Genomic DNA, 21,094 nt, shown 5'->3' on the forward strand with positions numbered 1-21,094 from the left:
TTTCTCTTCGCGCTGATTGGTAGAAATCTGACAGCTCATTCAACGGGGAGCCATAGAGGAAGTGGAGTTGGAATTCAAATTCCAGAGACGTAATTGCAAGTTCTCCTTCCTTTTCTCGTCCCGCCGCCAGAGCGTCCCGGAGAGCTTGCTCGCAGGCTACCTGTTTCTCTGGTTTGGGTTCTTTTTGCCGCAGTATGCTTTTACAGAATTAGAGAAGCGTCAAATTTGAGGTGCAAACTCCCTACAAAATGAAAACGACAGATGCAATCAATTTTGAATCTGTAACATGTTATTTAGGGAGACCGTGGTGACCTAGGTTTGCAGGGACCAGCAGGAGGTCCAGGATTAAAGGTAAAAAAAGAGTTTTTAAAAATAAGTTAACCAGATAATGCTTAAATTAATAATTGTAGTTCAATAAAATTGATAACCCGAATCCTGCTGACTGATCAGTATTCCTGGTCTTCTACTAAAACATTTCTCTCTTTTAAGTGTCAATGAAATGATTTTTTTTTAATTTTGTACTTGTTTGTTTTGCTTGCTTGCTTGCTTTAATTGCTGTAATGTAATTGTTTTACTTTCTCCAGCAAATTCTTTGGGTAATTTTTTTCCCCATAACAACGCAGAATTTTTGCTGCACACTCCCGTATTTTTTCATTCACAGACCTGGTGGTTCTATCTCTGTAGATAGTTGTCTATGACTGACGCCAGATCAAGATTGTGTTTTTGTAGCTTAAATATTCTCTACTGATCTCTTAGCTGATAGCTCATATTTTCTTTATTCCAAGGGACCAGAAGGCTTGACTGGGCAGCGAGGTGACACTGGTCTTCCTGGAGAAAGGGTACGATAGTACTGAATTCCATTAATGTTATTTAGGATACCAATCGACGAAAAGGGTGAAATTCTGTAAAATTTGTGTAATAAGCGAATTATTTAAATTTACGATCTCTTAAACTAGTTCCTAGTAGCTTAGTTTGTTTCGTGAGGATCACCAAAGAGCCATTTCCTCATTGGTGACCTATTATTTATCCCCGAGCCAATTGCGCTTGACTGCCTTACTTATTAAAATATATTTTCATGCGCTTCCAGAAGACAAAAATAAGTTCCCATATATGGCCCTGCAGGGTGCTTCCCAGCCATGAAATCAAATATCTTCGTGGCATAACAGTACAGCAAACCATTTCCGAAAGTTTTTATAGGGTCTTGTTGTTCTGTTTGACTACTTGGTACACTTTCATGAATATAGTTGTTTACCTCTTTGACCCGAAATTACCACCCACAGTTGAAATTAAATCCAACAAATTCTTTGTTGAGTGGTGTAAGGCCAAAGCTAGAAAAGTGACTCCTGCCAATCATATCATTTTGGGTCATTGGATGAACCAATCAGAATTCGAAGCATTCTACGCGGGAAATGCGTGCGAGCAAGTGACACTAGCCTCGGCGTTCATTGCTATTTGGTAAAAAAACAGTGCGCTTTTTTTCTTTCTTTTTGTTTGTTTTTTTCAGCGTAGTGTTGGAATTGCGCATTCGATTTTTATTACATTTCAGGATGAATTTTTGATTTATAGGGCTCAAGGGGACTGCAAGGATCACATGGTCTGGAAGGAGACCTGGGCTATGAGGTAAGTAGGCGTTTTTTTGTTTGTTTGTTTGTTTGGTTTTTTTTGTCCTACCTCTTGTTGCCGTGTTTTGTTTTCCCTTTTTCAAATTTTTACTTACTCGATACTTTGTGTCGGATCGGTGACAAAAAAACTGACTAGAGAAATCCATGGCACAAAGCTTGCCCTGAGCAATAATTTTATTAAAGACTGGTCAATGATCGTTTAATCATAGTACGCGTTCGTTTTATTTATTCTAGGGAACTGAGGGCCCTCCTGGTTTTTCCGGGCAAATGGTATGATATTTATTCATCATATGTTTACGATTGAATTGTGCTTCAGGTTTCGATAGGTTGTTTTATACCCTTCCTCCCTACCCCTCAACCTTAATAGGTGGGTAGGTTACAATTATCCATTGCTGTGGCACGTAGCATTGGACACATGATGGAGCAGAGAATACAGTAATTATGGAGTGAAAATTCGGCCGCCCAAAATGCTGAGTCATGTCACCTGAATTTTGTCAGGTGAGGTGCGCAGAGAAACAAAATTAATTTTTGTTAACATATCTCTTTCTTTAAACCATTATGAGACGAAAAAAGAGGAATGAATGTGTATTATACCTCGTTCTTAAAGCGATGATGAAACGAAACAAGCGGTATAAGCTCATGTGTAATATCTTTCGCTCTTTAACCCTTGATGAACAAAGAAACAAGTGCGATGAATTAAATCAGTAATATATCTCGTTTTTTAATCTTCGATGAGACGAAAAAAGCGCGATAAATGTGCAGTAGGGATGCTAGGGTGTTGTTGAGCGTGATAAAATTTCTAGCGGGCGTAGTAGGCGCTTGGAAGTAGTGGGTGAAAGAGAGAACGGGCGCGCGCGAGGGAGAAACGCGTGTCTCCTTCTCGCGCCAGTTTTTTCTTGTGCCCACTACTTCCAAGCGCCTGCTACACAGGCTATAAAATTTCGAGCCACATAACTCAGCATTTCAGGCGACTTGACTAAAAATTTCGGGTGACACAACTCTGATTTCGGGAGACATAACTTCGGGCGAGGTGACTTTCGGGCGACTTGACCGTAAACATAAAACTCAAGTGATCCGATAAACACCATTGAGTGTTAGTCCTAGTAAAGTGGGGACCACAAAAGGCAAAGATAAAATCTTTTGACCTCGTAAGGATTCAAAACCACTGCCTTCGGAATAGATCTACTGTTGCTGTACCGTCTAGGTTTGTCAGTTAATTGTACATGCGATTTACGACTGTGCTGCATTGTGTAACGCGAGTTAAAGATTAATCTAAGAAGTTCGTTATCACAAGTCAAGCAATCATTGGGGCCCAAAGGGGTTCATAATACTGATTCTATTAATGGTAAGAGGGGGTGTAAAGAAGGCATGAATTTGCGCCTATACTGGTCTTTGCGCGAGTAGTAAGTTAAAATAAATTGACTTGATGTTCGAGTTAAATTCTTTGCCAGTAGCTTAGACGTGACTTTGATCTCCTATTAAATATAATAGACAATCCAGTCAGACTTTTGAGTGTAGTAAATATGATTTAACAGGCACGTTCAAACTAATGCTCGTCTCCTTTGCTTTAACTTCAGGGAGATCCTGGACACAAGGTGAGAAATGTTACTTCATGCATAGTGACGAGACTCCCTATGTTACCGATGGAGCAAGCTTTCAATTAGGCCGCTTATATCCTGAGAAGCCGCGTGTTCTCTTGCGCCTCGCTTCGCTTGGAACTCGAAGTGGAGAGCTAGCTCGCATACTAACCAAAACGAGATAAGTTTACTATATAATGGCTGATGGAATGTTTGATTCTCTTTTTTAGGGCCCTAAAGGAGAGCCGGTATGATGATTACAGTTATGTTTCGTTTGTTTGCTGAAAATTGACATGGGAAGTATCAGAATCACATTAGAAAAGCTGAGTCACGGACAATAGTTTCTTTCTCTCTTTCTCTCTTCTTGGTTTTTCAATACCCTCACTACAAAATTTGCAAAGTAAGGAAAATTCCCCAGTGCGCATGTTCCCAAATTGTTAGAGTTAAGCCTTGTGCTCAAAGACGCCAAGTTCAGAATTTCCGCTTTGCTGTTACGTTCTTTCGCTTCTGTTTGAGTACGCGTGACGTTTTTATCACCTTTAATAAGGCTAGGTTAATATGGCACAGGACGAATTTTCAACCAGTTGAAAATTCGTGCGCTTATTATTTGTGTTCCGTTCGCTCGGAACCACCTTTAACCACGTCCAGCCGTTCAAAGTTCCGTGTGAACAGAGCGAAAATATTGAAAGGTCTCATGTCAACGAAGTGTCCCGTCAAATTTTTCAGCCCGTTGAAAATTCGTCCGGTGCCGTGCGTGTGAATATAACCTGAGTGACTACTAGCAAAGCCTCACTTCTCACTCTTATTTCCACAGGGACGTCCAGGCTCCCCAGGTCCTCCCGGACCCCTGGTTAGTTATTTTTGTTAATATTACTCCTTAATTTTGGCGCGAAATTTTAGCGTTAATTCGTACTTTCACATGTGAAATTACAAAATTGCCCATGGCAACCTTCCGTACGTCTCAGTGCCAAGATGGCGACGAAGTTTTGAAATATCAAGTGAAGATGTCACGCATTAAAAGCCGCTTTAGAAAACCTAAACGTACGAAAGAGCTCATCAAGAAGGATTTTAACAGATATTTTTTCAAAAAATGCTGAAAATTTTAAACTTCGGCCAAATTTAAGCTCTATTCTTTTGAGAGAGTGGATTTCTCGATCGATACGATCCAGGATAAACATGTCAAAAATTCACGATTGCGAACGTAGTTCGTTACCCATGATATTAATAGGTAATCAATGGTAATGCTCGTGAGATTATTCCCTACTTTCACTAGTCACCATTTGATTACACATACTTATCCGGTAGGAGTTTCCAGTGGGTTATTACCATTACTATCTTCACTTGTACTAACAAAAGATGCCTTAAGACAAGAGAAAATTCTTTAGAGGCAAAATATAATGGAATCTCGTACGAAATTATCGTAAACGCGTTTTCATTTAATAGTGACAGTTATGACTGTAAGTTTCGTAAGATTCAATTCCTCAGGAACACCATTCAGAGCAACCTCCTTATTACTTACTCATGCAGCTTGGGAAAATGCCAATACAGTCAAGTATTATGCCGGGAATAGCTTTCCTCAAAGTCTTTCGCTTCATAATTTGCCGATACTTTGATAGGTCTACAGGTTTTGCAAGGAGTTTACAAGGCCTTCCTACCCTAGACACAAAGGGAACTATTCTTCTGGTTAAGTCCGTCTGCAAAACAGGGTCTAAATGTTTGTTCTGGTTCCCCCAGCTGTGTATCATGATTTGAGTACGCGTCATAATCGGCCTGTGAAAAAGCCACTGCAGTCAATTTGCCTATTAGTTTGAAGGGAAATTCGAAACGCAGGACCTTGCTAATCGGAATTAGATTACGTTCGCAACGCAGGCACGATCTTTCCTGATTTTATGGAAAATTTGATTAAGGGTGGCTACAAGAAATGAGATTTATATAATTATTATTTTTTCTTTGAACAAAATATCCTCTTGCAAAACAGGTGCGTAGTACTTAATTCACACTTACTGAATATTTTTTCTGTTCCATTAGACAGACCTTGGAGCGCTTTCTGGTTTTGCTCAGGTAATAGCCCTTAGCTATAATACGGTTACATTCTTTTTGCTTGGTTTTGAAAATGATTTAAAAGCTTTAAGTGTAGGCGACATCTTTTTATGCCGATGGAAGAGGAAATGGCCTTAGTTAATAGGATTTGAATTCCTTATTATTCTTACCTTTTCAGTTAGTTATTTCATTTCTTTTGTTCTTCACATTTTAATGTATCGTTCCTCACCTTCGACCATTCATGTATATCGTTTATCGTTTCTGTTCATTTGCATTTGATAATGGTGACATTGGCCGCCGAAACGTCATGTTTTTATGGCGCTACGTTTTCTGCCTTTATGTGCTACGCGGGAGAGAGATTTGTATCCCAAATTCTTTTCTGGTGTGTCGACCACTGGGCCTCTGGTCAAATCAAGAAACAAACTGTGGGTATACTGCAAATAGAACAAAACAGCTGGCGTGTACACGCCTATCACGTGTTTATTTTGAAACAACCCTCAGCCAACAATCAGAACGGGGATGATTTAGGGAGCTGGGGAAGGGAGCAGGGCCAGCGCGGGCTAGGGGGCTTTAGCCAACCGTCCTAACGTTCCCCCCCAAAAATAGAACCTTACAGTGGAAAGAGCCTCTTTAGAAGCTGCACTTCAGGACTTCAACAACAACAAGCCACTGGTCACTCCCGCCCCCTCCCCACTACGTTCACCTTGAAAAATGTTTCGCAGCTTCCCTGAATTCGTTAGAATTGCTGATACAAAGTCGGGCGCCCTATCGACCGGATGTTGCTGCCTCGTTATGTGGCTTTTTCGGTTTGTGGCGAGCATAGCCGATGTTAATAAAAAGTAACATGACTTGATTATTTCTCCAGTTATGTTCCCCTTCTTATATAATTATTTTTTATTTATTTTTTTGTTTGTTTGTTATTATTTTCAGCAGTGGAACTCTGGAGTCTCTGGAGCTTCTGGTGTTCGCAACGAGAAGGCAAATCTTTATCGAAGTTCCAAGGTAGCATGAAACAGTTGTTCTCTATGTCGCATTCAATAGCCTTGAATAAAACCCATTGGGAGATCAGAAATGTAACGTCTATTTAATTTATTCTCAGGCTGAAAAAACAACGTTAATAGATCCGGTAAGTAACCTTTTTGAACTGTTCACTTATGCAGGTCTTGAGACGTGAACCAGCCTCATTCCTTGTGCTATTCAGTGAGTCTCAAATAGACCTTTATTCATGTTACAAACGAAATGTGCTCATGTACCCTGGGCATCCTATAATACTCCTTAAATCGAGTTAATTCAATATGGCCGCCGTATCGGTAAAAAGGTCTATTGTAAAGCCTTGGAACGCGGTTGCTAAACTAGTTACTTCATTCGGCTAATTATATCACAGTACACACTTACAACCCAAGGAGCCAATCACTGCTCGGACAACGGAAATGAATTTACCCAACTCTTCGTGAACAAAACGTGACCTGCGTGCAGTCACGTAATGGGTTTTGTCTTTATTTAGCGACATAGTCTTTGAGTCGAAGCAAGTCTGGCGGTGACCTTGTTTTGATAGACACATCAGTACCATTTTAATATACACAAGAACAGAAGTTATATTCGAGAGCAGGAAGGTTCAAATCAAAACAAGGTCACCTCTCGCCTCCTTTGCACTCAAGGCCAGGATTCTCAATACACAACTCTAAAAAGGACTATTCAAAGATGACGTTTTGAAATTAGTTCGAGTTTAGTAACTAGAAAAAAAAACATGGGAAATACTTGTTGCACATTTTTTCCGTGTGACTATTTAATTATCAAGAAATCTCGAAAATCCTCGGACGTAACCATTAGACCTTACACAGTTATTATTTAAATTCACATTAGGACTCTGAGATTGGTAAACAAAATAGACAGTACTTAAAACTCAGAGTCGGGATTTAGAGGCAGACTTATATTTGTTGCACAAAATTGATTGTAGTTTGGTTTTCTGTAAACATCTTTTTTTATTTTTTTGTAGGTCCAAATCAACTTAGCTTTACTCCATTACCAACTTGAACTCTACAAAAAACCAAACGGCTCTAAAGAATACCCAGCTAAGACTTGTAAGGATCTTATCCTGTGCTATCCAAATCTGAAAAGTGGTAAGTTAAATTGCAAAGATATACTTCCTTTCTGAACGCCGACCGATACAAATAGGAACCGTAGCGAGACCGGCCTTGATGTAAAGGGATTTCAGGATTGGGCTGGTAAGGGCCACCAATCTCAACAAAATACTGATACTGACTAAATACTGACTTCAGTTTTTTCATGACTTTTCAGCCAATACTAGAACGGAGTGTTTTTTTTAAGCTAAGACAAAGATAGTTTAACTGGTCGAAGAACCTTGAAAGTGAGGGCAAATGGACCTTTATCTTGAGGATGAACTGACATATTGGGTTGTACCGACGATGGTGAAAACAATGAATTTCTAAGGAAAAAAATATAACTAGTCTAACTGATTTCTTACTTCTGATTGGTGCCAGAAAACTTTTGTGTTTTTCTACCCAATCAGAAGGCAGGACGGCGGCGACCGTTTGGAACTGGTCTGGTAAGACATTGTTCCCGGGGGCTCTTCTCGCCGTTCTTTACTTTTCTTCGTGCCATATTTTCCCGCCCGTTTAGACTTTCCCTCGCCCCCACTATCTGCCCCTGGGTCTCCGAGGATGGGATGTAATATGCCTCAGTACGGACTCGTTCCCAGTCGTCTCTCATTGAACCCTCCTTCGCATATTCAGGAGTGAGGACTGGAATTTAGGGAAGCGAGGGAGAGAGAGCAGGATATCCCAGTCGTTCTTCTCACTTCTCCCTCTTCATCAGCCCCTGATTCGTCGTGCGCGTTACGAAGACGACTTCAGACGAGTCAGGTATTTAGTAGTAGCCGATAGATACGCCGTGTGATGTCTTTCAATGTTTTCACCAATTCTGAAAAACAAATCTTTACGTAGGTGAATATTGGATTGATCCGAATGAAGGCGTTCCTGAAGACGCGATCAAGGTTTACTGCAATTTTTCGTTCAATGCCACGTGCTTGTATTCAAGCAACGGGAAAAAGGTAATCTTTGACCTGACTGTAAAATTTTTTTTAGTTCAGAAATAGGCGTAACCAATCAATGAGAACATTCTCCGTCGCAATTTTAGCTTGTCTATGTTCACGTTGACTTAATTACCATGTCCTATTTCAGCATTCTAGCCAGGATTAAAACAGTTGGACAATTGACGACGGTTTGTTTCACCTATTTTTGTTGATGATTGGAGTCCTTCCCCCCAAAAAATCCATCCATCAATAAATGATCTATTGGTCTAGTGCCTAGAGAGGTCAAGAGACACATCATTTACACTGAGTACAAGTCCATTTAACGATCGGCTTAACGTGCTTGCTTTCCTTTTAAAAATGACTGAGAATTTTCAAACTAGAAGTTTTAAAACAATAAAGAAGCTGCTGCCTTTGGAACCAGAAAATGTTACTGATAATTCTTAAATAATTAAACTGAAGCGGTATAGGGAGGATGAAAAGTTTACGGAAATAAGATCTCAGTAATATTGTAAAGTAAAGAACAAAGAAAGGCCTTTGCTGTCTCGATAACCCTCTTTAAGTGTAGGTTATAGAAGGTTACTATAGACCTTGCTAAATTATTCCTTTCTTTGTTGTATGGAATAGCCATTTTTATCCCAGAGGAAGAAATGGTATTCTGGTGTGGACGAGTACAAATGGTTGAGCAAGGATCTGGGAGCTTTTAAGAAGGTAAAAATTGCCTTACTGAACAGACCTCTTCTTATAACATTAATTTGATTTGACTCTTGTGACACGCAGGGAGTTTAAGTTGCAGCGTGTTTGAGCGACGCACGTGAGCCAAATTTGTATTGCTAAGTGTCTTTACTCTTAAAGGGACGTTTTGCCCAAGAATTTGTTCAAAATCACGACTGAAGGGTGCAAAAAGTCCACATCCGGTTGACGTGCGTCGCTCAAAAACGTCGTTGCTTAAACTCCCTATGTGAGAGTGACCACCCGTGTAGAGTATGGGTTGTGGGACTGGCAAGGATCACGTGAGGTTTTAACAGCACGGACGTTTTAGGGTTTTATGGAAAATTGATACCATCATCTTCTCTAAATCAAATAAGCCCCCCTCTCTACTGTTCGCCTAGCCTGCGTAGCAAGCGTTTCCTCGCGAGGTTCGTCTAGAAAGCTGGGGCAAGAGCAAAAAAAAATGAATGACGGGGGAGGGGGAGGGGAAAGAAGGAACCGCTTGCCCGCAAACCCCACGATTTTGAAAAACTGCGTTCGCCCACGAACGCAGCCTCTGATTGGCGCGGTGCGGGTAGTGTTGATTACTTGGCATTCGAAACATCAATCAAACCAGGTATGCTTTGTTTTCGTGTGTCACTGATCTGGTCTCATCTGATTTGTGGTCGCAGATTACAAATGCTTTGGACTGATATTTATTGGAATCGTGTTTGTGCGAAGGTTTATGAGATCAGAGCCTTCAAAGTATAATTGGAGATCGAGCAGTGGAGACTAGGGAAGGCCAATTTATTGAGAATGACGGCGTGCGGATCTGACTGGAAAAAATGGACTGTTTGTTGGAGATAACATCAACATAAATCAGAACATCGGTACTCGACACTAGCTGAAGCCGCCATGGACAAGCGATTTGTCAGCTTTTTGAAATGAAAAGATTCTTTTTGTTTATTGGAAATTTAGCGGCATCTATTGTAGAGAACGTTTCGACACAGGCTGAAGAGCAGCAGCTCTGCAAAACTTATACCCGGCGGAGTGAATTGTTCCGGACAAATCATTTTTGACGTGTCGATAAGGTTTCAGACGACAAGACGAGATAAAGCTACAAGAAATTCCGCAGCAATCGCTCATGGTTTTAACTTTCTTTTATCGTAAACCTTTTTTATTACAGTTCTTGCAATCGCCTGCAACGTGTTCTATTAGAGAACAAAGTAATTTTACAAATCTGGTAATCCAGGGGTAATCTGTTCGTTATGTTTCTATTTTGACGAGCTGTCAATTTACAAATGAACCGAACCGTGAAATATCAAGGGGCGTTTTCCAGAATCGTGGGGTTTGCGGGCAAGCGTTTCCTCTTCTCCCCTCCCCCTCCCCCTTCAACCTTTTTTTTGCTTCCGCTCTAACTTTCGCGCAATAACTCGATTGGAAACGCTTGCTACGCAGGCTACTGTTCGCCCTCCGTCAAACGTGCTTGAGATTAAAAAAAGCCCCCCTGGGGTGCATAATAGAGGATTCACGGTGTGTCCCACTCGAAGAACGTAGGAAAGGGCGGAAGTAAGGCAAGTAGTTTCAAGCCGGTGTCAGGTTCTCAAAAAACAGGGACGTCGCGAAAACAAGGTCAAGGGAAAATAGTTTTCACGATGTCTGTACATAACTATCTTTGGAGCCTGGAGCAGGAATTGAAGGAATTACTAACTATGACATCGACTACATGTTATCTCCACAATAGTAAGGCGATGGTGCCTTGCGGTACCTTTTACGAAGCCAAATCCTAAATGTGACATCACGACTGAAAAAATAATCATCTTTCTATGAAATTTTTCTTTGGATTTTTCATCTTCCCAGTAATTGATCGGTGACTAAACATAGACATGAATGTCTCCAACTCCCCCGGGGGGAGGGGGGGGCACTCTCTTATTTGTCCTATACGGGTATGTTCCGCAGAACAGGGTATGGCTTTCAGGGTCTGAGTCTTTAACAGGGTATACAATTTCACTGTTGAGCGTTTTGAACTGGGTGTCTTTTTGGACTGGAAGCCTTTCAAAGAGTGTGAAGACTTGTGGTGAGCGGTGTACATTTGAAATACCAATAAATTAATTGTTTTCCTCAATATCTATTTCCACGATTTGAGTGTGAAAAATTACTTAATTCTGTGCTCAAAACAGAACAAATCAGGATCAGAAAGTCTTAAAAAGGGTCGGGGTTTGAAGGCCTCGGCGACACAGCTCTACCCAGACTTCCCGTGAGTGCCCCCCTCCCCCTCGGTTCCAATTAGCGTAACTTGTTCTCGCCCCATGTAAGGGAATCCGCATTCCGGAAACCGCGGGAAATTTTTGCTAATGGAATCCAGAATGCTGGACTTCGGAATCCGGAATCCGGAATCCCGCTTACGATAGGAATCCGGAATCCAAATTTCACTGACAGAGAATCCAGAATCCAGTGCATGAAATCCGGAATCCACGGCGTGGAATCCAGACTCCAAGACTGTCTTGGTTTACCTTCATGAGGCGATTGTTCCCTAGATAAACAGAAGCTTTCCTTCATGTTTCAGATCAAGTACGTCAAGTTTTTAAGCCAGCTGTTATTCTTACGTCTGTTGAGTGACCGCGCACGTCAGACCATCACTTACCACTGCAAAAACTCCATCGCTTGGTACGATGAACAGCTTAAAGACGTCTCTAAGTCCATCAAAATTAAGACGGCCAATGGAGTCATCATTCACTCCAGCTCCTCCAATAAGTTCAAGCCAAGGATAATTACGGACGATTGTCGAGTGAGTAGGAAAATGTGAACTAGTCCGGTTCTTCAAACTCGTAAATGTCATTTTTTTTTTTTTTTCACCACATTTAAACGGTTTACCTGGAAAAATAAACAACGTGAACAAAGAATTTACACATTATAAAACAGCAAACGAGACTGTAACACAAAGGATTGCATGAAGCGAAGTTACGTAAACTTTAAAATATTTCCCCGTAAATCGAAATGCAGTCATGAACACACAAATAGCTTAAATCAGTCCGATGATTAACGCTATTTAACTCTCTGCTGTTTTACTAAAACTGTTAGCTGTCTTAGAACAGCTGACATAAAAAAAGCGAGGTCAAGTTTCATTGAAACTGGCAGAGTGTCCGCTTTGCACCTCAGACTGTCCGCTCAATAAAGGTTTCAGAGTATGTATGAAAGGATATTCTCTAGACTGCAACCAGCCTCTTCTCGGTTTATAGTGGAGTCGAGGCTAAAAATAAAGGCCCCAGTTTTTCCTGGGCTGACAATTTTTATTTTCGTTCGCTTCGCTCGATTTGCTGGCTCGCGTGACCGTCCTGAATCTAAAAAATCTCGTCCCTCTCTGACTCGAACTTTTTACTCGAAACGTCATGTTTTTCACCCAGTAAAGTGCATAACCACAACAATGCTTTAATTTAGGCCGTGGTGAAGCGGACGGATTCCCGTAGACGGTACAAAACCACTAATTATTTCTTCCTTTTTCATCGCAGATCAAGAATGGCACGTGGCTCCACACAGTTATCCAAATAGACACGCCCAAAACCAACCGTCTTCCCATTGTGGATGCAGCAGCTTACGACATAGCCGATCAAAACGAGGAATTTGGACTCGAAATAGGACCTGTCTGTTTCTATTAACTTCTATTTTATTCTACATTCAGCCTACCTGTATACTCTTTCTTTGGAATGGAAAAATTCTTGGATGTGTAATATAACTATTAACTTATTTTCTGATGTGACTTTAATTAATTACGATTGCTCAACAACTGATATCCTGATATTGTGCGCTGTCCCATTTGTTACGTACACCTCAAAGTTGAAAGTTAATAGCTATTATCAGTGAACGGCCACATCTGTAATTTCTAATACAGTCAAACCCCGTTAATAACGGGGTGTCTGTTAATGGGGTGTCCGTATTAAGCAGCTCATGTCATTCAAGTCAAAAAACCTCCTTTTATTAGAACAAAATACCGCATCTCTAATCTTCACAACGCCTTCATTCCGCGGCTTAAATCCACGGAAACACTAAAAAATTGCTCAGTTATATATTACTTAATCAAAACCGTTCTCTGCACAACTCGTTTGATACCAAAACTTGACGTCTACAAATCATCTTATCCGGCGTACAGTTACGCTCAGTGGAGCGCTGGGAACTTCAACATGCTTTCAAATAAGGGTTTCCTTGCCTCCAAAAAGGAAAGGTCTATTACAGCACACAGTTGATAATGAAGTGTCCGCATTAGCGAGGTTGGCCTTCTTTGAGAATCTGTTGACTGGGGAAGAAATAAGTGTCTGTTGTCCGTATTGACGGGTGTCCGTATTAAACGGGTTGAATTTTGAGAAAACGTAAGGACTTTCCCAAGGGACAAAGATGACTGTCCGTAATAACGACGTGTCCGAATTAAACGGGTGTGCTTGAAACGGGTTTCGACTGTATTCTCTATTTTACTACCAATAGCGCGGAATCTTGGATTGTTGCCGTTTTCCCTTTCGGCGGTTTTAGCTTAGAACCATCTGGGTTTGCCTAACTTTTTATAAGTAATTTGCGATACTGAGGGGGTATTCCCTTAGTCTCCCTCGCAGCCGTGTTTTGGATGTCACGCAACGCTCCTCCAAAAGTATTGGTATTCCCTGGCATTATCCGCTTTTTTCTTCCTTTTGTTTTTAATATTAACCACCTTGGCCCGCAAATTTAATAGGAATGGATTGAGGAACCGATATTATCCCTCAAACGCAGGCCTCACATCCTCAGTAGCTCTCCGGTCGCTGGAAGTGCCGCTTGAAACAACGACAGGACAATCGGCTGAGATCGTTTATTTAGCAGATCCCCTCAACATGCAACTAGCCGGTCGATCATCGGTCCAATACGTTCAAATGAAATTGTTACTCTTTTTCCTGTTTCATTTTAAGTTGCATGTGACTTTGTGAGTTGGGATACCTTTTTTTACAATAATATTGTTTTTCCCGCCCAGGGTGAATATTACATGTTTCTACCGACATTAGGGTGAAAACATTCTTCTGAAAACTCTTTCATTATAGCGTACGACATTTTCCTTTTAGAATATATTAGGTATTATTTACAGTGAGATCGGTATCGAACTGTTTCGATCGAGTCAGAAGTATCGAACATTTGGCTAGTGTAGCTGCTCATCGTTTTATAGTTTTGCCGTTTGGAGAAAGGAAGAATTCTATACGGTTTAGTTGAAAACATATAATTATAGTGTACAAAGGCAGTTTCAACACACAAAATTACATTTTTTTAAATTCTTTTCAAAATCTCAGCCTCGCTCGGATTTATTCCTAAAATATATTCTTAAAATTTCGCCAGTTTCAGCGTCGCTGTTCTATTTGCATGTAAAATAAATTCTTTATATAAAAAAATAGTGTAAATTTCTACTTGACCGAAAGCGTAAAAATTGCAGCAAATTTTGGGGAAATTTGCCCGAATATAATCCGTGGAAATAATAATAAACAAAACGTATTTTCACAGTTAAAAGTTAAAATAAGTTACGATATAAACATTTAAATCGTTGCGTGTAGCCAAGAGTAATGTAACTACTAAAAGCGAGTCAAAGAAAAATTAGTACGTAAGAGTTACACGCAACCACATACAGCTCCAAAAAGCCGAACGCTTTCGAGATGTATCTTGCTCTATTCTCTTATTTAGAAGCTGTAACTCGTTATAATTTTCACACGCTGCCTGTGTTTTTCTTGCCGTGCAGTTTGTAATATTTGTCTGTGAATTATTGTGGATACAGTGTTCGTGCAGATCGCCGCAGCTCTAACAATTGCTAGGACAAATGAAATTTTTATTTCCTTTTTCACTGTTTTGCAAAGTTCCTGTTTACATGTGATAATCACCATGCAGGGGAATCGAGAAGCGCCGACCAAAAAAGAAGAAAGTTGACGAATGAATAACAGCATTTGCAGTGCCTGCATAGACGAGTGAGGCATCCCTTCTAATAAAAAAGCGGCTACTCCACATTAAGACAAATTGTAAAATAGCTCAACGCAGTTTCCATCTGAAGTATTCCATCTGTTTTTTAGTCTTCTTTTCCCATATGTCTACGTAAGTCCTCATTGTTAGTGTTCCTTCCAGTGTTCTCCATTCTAAAAAGAATAGAAGAAAACCTCTGGCCTATTATAAAAAAGGGTGTTGCTACATGCAACGATGTTCCCATAGGCCGGAAACGTTCAGTTTAAACCATTGAACAATTAAATGACTTGTATCTTTCCAAAATTTGTTCATTTTTATCCAATCACAAATGGCTTTTTTGTATTTATAATAAAAGTACGCTGTTGTTGTTACGTAATGTGAAAAACGAAGACAGTTTAAAAAATATCAACTTTCTTTTGTAACTTTCTAGAAATGTATTTGGAGGTGGTGAGCGCGCCACGAATGTTGTAACAAATGTCGAAAACGATAAATAGGCCATTATGGGTAATGATGATATATGGGTCAGAGTAGTTCTACTAAATTCAACTTCCCTTTGAAAATGATTGGCTAAGCTGTGGATGGGAAAGAAATCGTGATTCAATGACGAAAAAAAAGTTTTCGAAGTTGTCTTCTCCTTAACGGTAATTGATCTAAGAATTAAACAGATATTTGAAGTAGCACTTTTGCAAAGGAAAAAGAATGTTTTTTGGGACGTTTTGGGTGCAATTAACTTGGTCACTAAAGAAAGGTTAGATTGAAAACATAAAAGAAAAAAGGGATTTGTCTTCACTATTGTGGGAGAGAGAACGTATAAGAAGAGAGAAAAGCTCTATTATATCTTGGGCACTAATTTAGGGAGAAAGGTAAATTGACTAAGCCAGAAAAACCTGACTTCGCACGCATGGAAAACTTGTACCGTTCATCGTTCTTTCTCAGGAGTCAAGAAATCGAAGGAGGCTTAAATTCCCCGATGGTAAACAAGTTAACTTTATTACATATTTTCTCATAATTTTCTATAATATCCCAAAAGAATGACACTCCTTGGTGTTGCTGAATTAACCTCAAATGGAACCCAGTCCGTGTTTTATTGCCCGAGCAGACCAATGTTGACATGGGTTTTAAGTGACACGACCACATTTTACATTGCATCGATCACTACGTCTATTGCTTCTCCTCTGACCATTTTCTTAAACATCGTAGTGGTGATAGCCGTATGGAAAACACGAGAGTTACAAACAAACTCCAACATTTTGTTGGCCAGCGTGGCGGGAGCAGATTTTTTAGTCGGAGCTGTATCGATGCCTTTATGCATTAGCTTGGACGTTTTACTCATTGGTAAAGAAGTGAGCCAAGCGATCTGTAAAATTACTTTTGCAAATCAGCTGGTGCTGTACGGTGCAGTTTTTTCGACTTTATATCATCTGACAGTGATTGCATGGGAGAGGTACCTAGCTGTTGCAAAGTGGAATCAGTACCATGTATTTATCCGAAGAGCTCGTATCAAGAAATTGATTGCAATCGCATGGATCATGGCAGTATTGACCACGGCGCCTGTGCGTATTCTTAAAGCTGCTGGTGTACATAACATCTTAGTAGAGGTCTTTTACGTTGTCTTTTGTTTACCGGCGTTGGTGTGCATGTCCCTTATAGGATATTTTTACATCAGAGTTTATCAAGAAGTGCGAAAGCTGGAACGAAGGGAAGACTCTATTCGCCGCGCGCGGGTTAGAATGAGGCATGAGGATGGCATTGCCAAAAGGACATTAGCCATAACAGTTGTCTCTTTCGTCTATTTTATCCCATCGGTTATCGTTCTTCTCTTCGGAAAAGTTGTGCCCTTTCTTCGTACAAGCTCCTATTTCCGATGGTCAGAGCTGGTTATTCAACTCAACTCTCTTATAAACCCTATTTTGTACTGCTTCGTCCTAAACAAAAATTTCAGGAATGTGGTTTTACGAATGATGAAGATTAAGAAGACCGTCGCTGTGGATGTTACCACCGAGCGACTCAGTTCAAGACCAGCCGGTCGTCTATCCCTGCAGTTGCTGAGTGTGCAAAATTTCAACGAGGAGCAACGACGAATTGGTCTCATCTCGAAGGCTGAGTGGCAAGATTTCTCTGCGGTTGTTTCCGCTAATGTCGTCAACCAAACTGCTGAAAGCCGTCTTATCAATAACAAACAGCCAGTGGCTGAAAACAATCCCGTTGCTTCACCGTCTGAAGTAATTGTCGAGGTACATGAACCTTCCGCCACTCTCTCTGGTGCCCCTCGAGAAGAGAGTCAAGAGACTGTTCAGGGAAAGAGCGCGGGCTCATTTCCCGAACAGCGGCTGGTAATTAAGCCTAGAACCCAGCCGCCTAACCGCCAAGGAAGAAAACACAGGCGAATCAAACCAGGTGATCTCCAGACTTTTCAAACAACTGCGACTCCAATATATCAACCGGAAAACAAGTACAATGTGTACCTTCCACACCATGTCAAGTAGACTAAGTGTAAAACTATCTCAGTATATATACAGAGCAATCCAAGTTAAATATCAAATAAAACTCTCGAATCGAAGTTAATAACCAACAGCTCAAGAAGGAAAGCAATCAAGTGCGGGAGAAAAAAGCCGTTTGATTCACGAGCCGCTGAAAGAGGGTCGCAGTAAGTCAGAATGTAACAGAGCAGATTATTCATTTTTTAGAGGGTTATGTGGGGAGAGAAGAACTCCGAAAAATTTCTGTTTTCCAGATTGGAATTGGACCCATGACCTTGTAGACACCAGTCGGATGCTCTAACCACTGGGCACCATAGAATTAGTGATGAACAGGTCATTTATCAGGGGCACCCAACGACTGTTTAATTTTTGTAAAATATCTGTCCGGAGAAGCAAATATTGCCTAGAATTTTCTGTCGTTCTGAGGACGGTGAGAAATGTCCTGATGACTGTTCCGTTCATCAACAGTTTTCGAAGCTTATCTTATAAATCCCCTATGGTTTTCTGAAGTTTAATTTTTCACATTTTACACCCCTGGGCCGGGTTGTTCTATCCAGAGTTAGTGCGAAATTTGATTTCAGATATGAAAGCTTGAGAAGCAAATTCAGTTTTATTCTTTTTGCCTACAATTTGATGATTGGATACTCTATAAAGAAGAGAGAAAGTTGTTTGGGAAAATGCTTTTGGACAAAAGAAAAAGAAACCAGGGTTAAAATTTAACTCTGGGTTAGCGTTAATCGGCCTTCGAGCAACTGGGCCCTGGTCAGGCTATTTTTCGTAGAAAAAAGGAAACCTACAATTTTCGGATTAAAAAATGTGATGGGGAGAGGAATCAGAAAAATTCTCACTGTCGTAATACATTAGATTGCATCTAAAAAATAACGCTGAAGCCCTTGTAATTTCGGAAAGACTCAAGTTCCCATAGGATGACCGAACAGTTACAAATTTTAGAGTGCCGCCTATAATTTATAAGAATGCATTTAGTACTCTAGGTAGCCTAAAAAGTGTTTTCAATGTATTTAGGAGAAAACCGTCGTTGGGTGTCTTAATAAGAATTAATTATTTGCGACACAATGTTGTGAATGTAAAACCCCTCGTAAAAGGTATCATTGAAATGTACTGAAAATGTTTTGTATAACAAGGTTTCTATGCTTTGGGGGGCTCTTCATATAATGTAGGCAAAAACATTTCATTGGGTACATATTCTTTAGCCTTTTCAGGTCGGTAGAGAATGTAAACTTTATAGTACTTTTCGTGATGCATCTCAAGGTGTGTGATATAAATATTGCTGTTAGTTCCAACAATATAGCATATTTTGGGGGCAAAATGAATATGATTTGGCCATGGAAGCCCAAACAGAGTTCGTAACAGTAATTAATTTAGTCCTTGAGGGATCTAGATCCCTGTAAAAACTATGAGAGTGCTTGACATCGCCATTAAAAATCTACCGTAATTTTTTGATAGGAAGGTGCAGGGGACCAACTCGTTTGATTGGATACACACTCTTAAGCCCGCTTCAGGAGAACAAGCGAACTATTCGCGATACATACATCTCAAAGTGTGCAATAATAAATTGCTGTCAGCTCCGCTAATATAGCATACTTTATGCTTTGAGCATCTTCGACACAGGTTAGTCGCGTTCGTCAGAACGCATCCTAATCTGGTGTTCCTGTGGCACAAAGACAGAAATTTGGCGACTGCCGATTAGCAGCCCATATTAGTTTTCTCAGGGGCATCTCGGCCACAGGAAACTGGACTCCTTTGGACTCGTTTTCGTTTCCTTTAGTCTGGTTTTCGTGCAGATGTCATGTTCGTAGAATATGATGAACGCGGATCCATAATCAATGATTATTACTAGTATATAAGGAATATATATGCAAAACGAAGAATGGCTTTAGCAACTTTGTCATAGAAATAGTCTGTAAAAATATTGTAGTTTAATCCTTGATATCAGTAAATAGATGGTCACTAATTAATAAATACATTGAATGTTATTTATATTGTTTATACTGGTTTCATTCCAACAAAATGCCGTAGTCTTTCAAAGACAAAGAACGTGACAATTGTATGAGGCCCTATTCGCATCCAGTTCGGTATAAATCCTTTATAAAGTCCCAAAACACCCTCATGCTTCACAATTTGTATTATACAATGAATAGAATTCTTGTACGCTAGTGGAACTCCACTTGTAGCTTTCTTCTGATTCATCATACGAGTCTTGACCACATCAAAGGGTGACGTACTACAAGCAGTTACAAATCCAGCAATGACAGATGACACTCCATGAAGGGCGGGCCCTTCCTCCATCAACCGAGCGTTTAAAAGTGTATGCTTAGTATGATCGTATGAAGGAATCTGTGCTGCTGTTAGAATGGCCGCACGTTGAACTGTCGGACCTACACCGGTCCACAGTCCTTTGATGCCTTCCATTCGCGCGATTGTCCAAAATGCGTGGAAAGTGTTCCGATAAGCGGATCTCTTTCCAGGCCCCACAGCTTGAAAGCGCACCTTGACAAGGTCTGTAGGCGTGGCTATTGCGCTACCGATCGTCCCTGAGATAGCACCTGCTGTAATCTTCTTCCACAGTGGGGTATGAGCGATATCTGTAGCTCCTAGCTGAAGTTTTAATGGCTCATAAGCACCAAGCCGAATTGTACTGTAAGAACCTTCTCTCATTAAAGACGGCAGAAGCCTGCAAAAAAGTCATCAGTCAGTATTTAACTACTTAGTTAGCCTGCGAGCAAGCTCTCCTATTTGGGCGAGCGATGCGAGCCGCGCGAGAACGCGCGAGCGAGCAGCGAGGCCGTGAGGGGCCGCGTCTCCTCTCGCGCGTCCACTTTACACGATATCCCCCAAATGGAGAGCTTGCTTGCAGCCTACTACTTAGTTAAATACTGTACTACCAGAGCCTTTTAAATGAGATTAATTGTAGCGATTTGTAATAGTACAAGTTGCCAGGATATCTAGAAGGATAGACCTTTTCATGTTTTTTTTTTCAACTTTTGAAATGGGAAAGTTCAGGAAAATCCGTCAACACCACTGGAAAGAGCGCTCTAAAATTAGTTAAAATTGCCAAGTTTGAAAGTGTTTTGTTGAAAACTAACGAAGGTGTAGCTTCTCAAAGTCGCGAAAATTTACAGACGTTTGTATGGTGGGGGGCATAAACTTGCCCAAAACAAAATAGGCAAATCTGTTTATGTTGCTAAAAAAGCATGAATGCAGTGTTGTCTTCAAGCTAGCCCGTGTAGCAGGTGCTTGGAAGTAGTGGACACAAGAAAGAACAGGCACCCAAGTGTCTCCCTCTCGCTCACCCATTCTTTCTTGCGCCCACTACATCTAAGCGCCTGCTACGCAGCCTATGTTCAAACAGCCCTTTGGTGCTGTTGCAATGTTGAAAGCTTCCTTTATCACTCAACTGGTTTAGGAAAAGTAGTGAATGGCCTCGTTTTTCTCAGGAAAAATTACTAATTTTAGAAAAACAAGTGATTGTAAATATAAAACATTAAGGGAAAATATTTGGTAGCAGCTAAAATTCAACATTTCAGGGCTGTCACTAGGAAAGAAGGGCCAGGGATTCCCCTGGCTACTAAGAACAGGAACACCTGCAGTTACTTGCACAGGAAGGCGAAAGGAAAATAGGACCAAAAGAAGGCACTTCACTTACCCTTTATATAGACCTCT

At 40.6% G+C, this 21,094-nt stretch overlaps 2 protein-coding genes across 2 annotated transcripts in view; one reads left to right on the top strand and one right to left on the bottom strand.

Moving 5' to 3' along the window:
* LOC140931255 (uncharacterized) overlaps positions 1–12,723 on the top strand; it is a 76,406-nt gene extending 63,683 nt beyond the window's left edge. Inside the window, exons 63-77 of the mRNA XM_073381024.1 lie at positions 298–351; positions 786–839; positions 1,567–1,620; positions 1,857–1,892; positions 3,200–3,217; positions 3,430–3,447; positions 4,014–4,049; positions 5,228–5,260; positions 6,170–6,241; positions 6,339–6,365; positions 7,236–7,359; positions 8,203–8,309; positions 8,916–8,999; positions 11,545–11,766; positions 12,488–12,723. Coding sequence (XP_073237125.1) covers positions 298–351; positions 786–839; positions 1,567–1,620; positions 1,857–1,892; positions 3,200–3,217; positions 3,430–3,447; positions 4,014–4,049; positions 5,228–5,260; positions 6,170–6,241; positions 6,339–6,365; positions 7,236–7,359; positions 8,203–8,309; positions 8,916–8,999; positions 11,545–11,766; positions 12,488–12,634 — 1,086 coding nt within the window. The 3' untranslated portion in view covers positions 12,635–12,723. The remainder of the gene's footprint in view (positions 1–297; positions 352–785; positions 840–1,566; positions 1,621–1,856; positions 1,893–3,199; positions 3,218–3,429; positions 3,448–4,013; positions 4,050–5,227; positions 5,261–6,169; positions 6,242–6,338; positions 6,366–7,235; positions 7,360–8,202; positions 8,310–8,915; positions 9,000–11,544; positions 11,767–12,487) is intronic.
* A 6,638-nt stretch (positions 12,724–19,361) lies between these two features.
* The window catches only part of LOC140931258 (mitochondrial substrate carrier family protein ucpB-like), a 4,811-nt gene continuing 3,078 nt past the window's right edge, over positions 19,362–21,094 (bottom strand). The window contains exons 2-3 of the mRNA XM_073381027.1: positions 21,078–21,094; positions 19,362–20,105 (exon numbers count right to left, since the gene is read on the bottom strand). The exon at positions 21,078–21,094 is cut by the window's right edge and continues 146 nt beyond it. Of these exons, the coding sequence (XP_073237128.1) occupies positions 19,418–20,105; positions 21,078–21,094 (705 nt within the window). The 3' untranslated portion in view covers positions 19,362–19,417. The remainder of the gene's footprint in view (positions 20,106–21,077) is intronic.

The sequence above is a fragment of the Porites lutea genome, chromosome 3, assembly GCF_958299795.1.
Source record: "Porites lutea chromosome 3, jaPorLute2.1, whole genome shotgun sequence".
NCBI classification, from domain to species: domain Eukaryota; kingdom Metazoa; phylum Cnidaria; class Anthozoa; order Scleractinia; family Poritidae; genus Porites; species Porites lutea.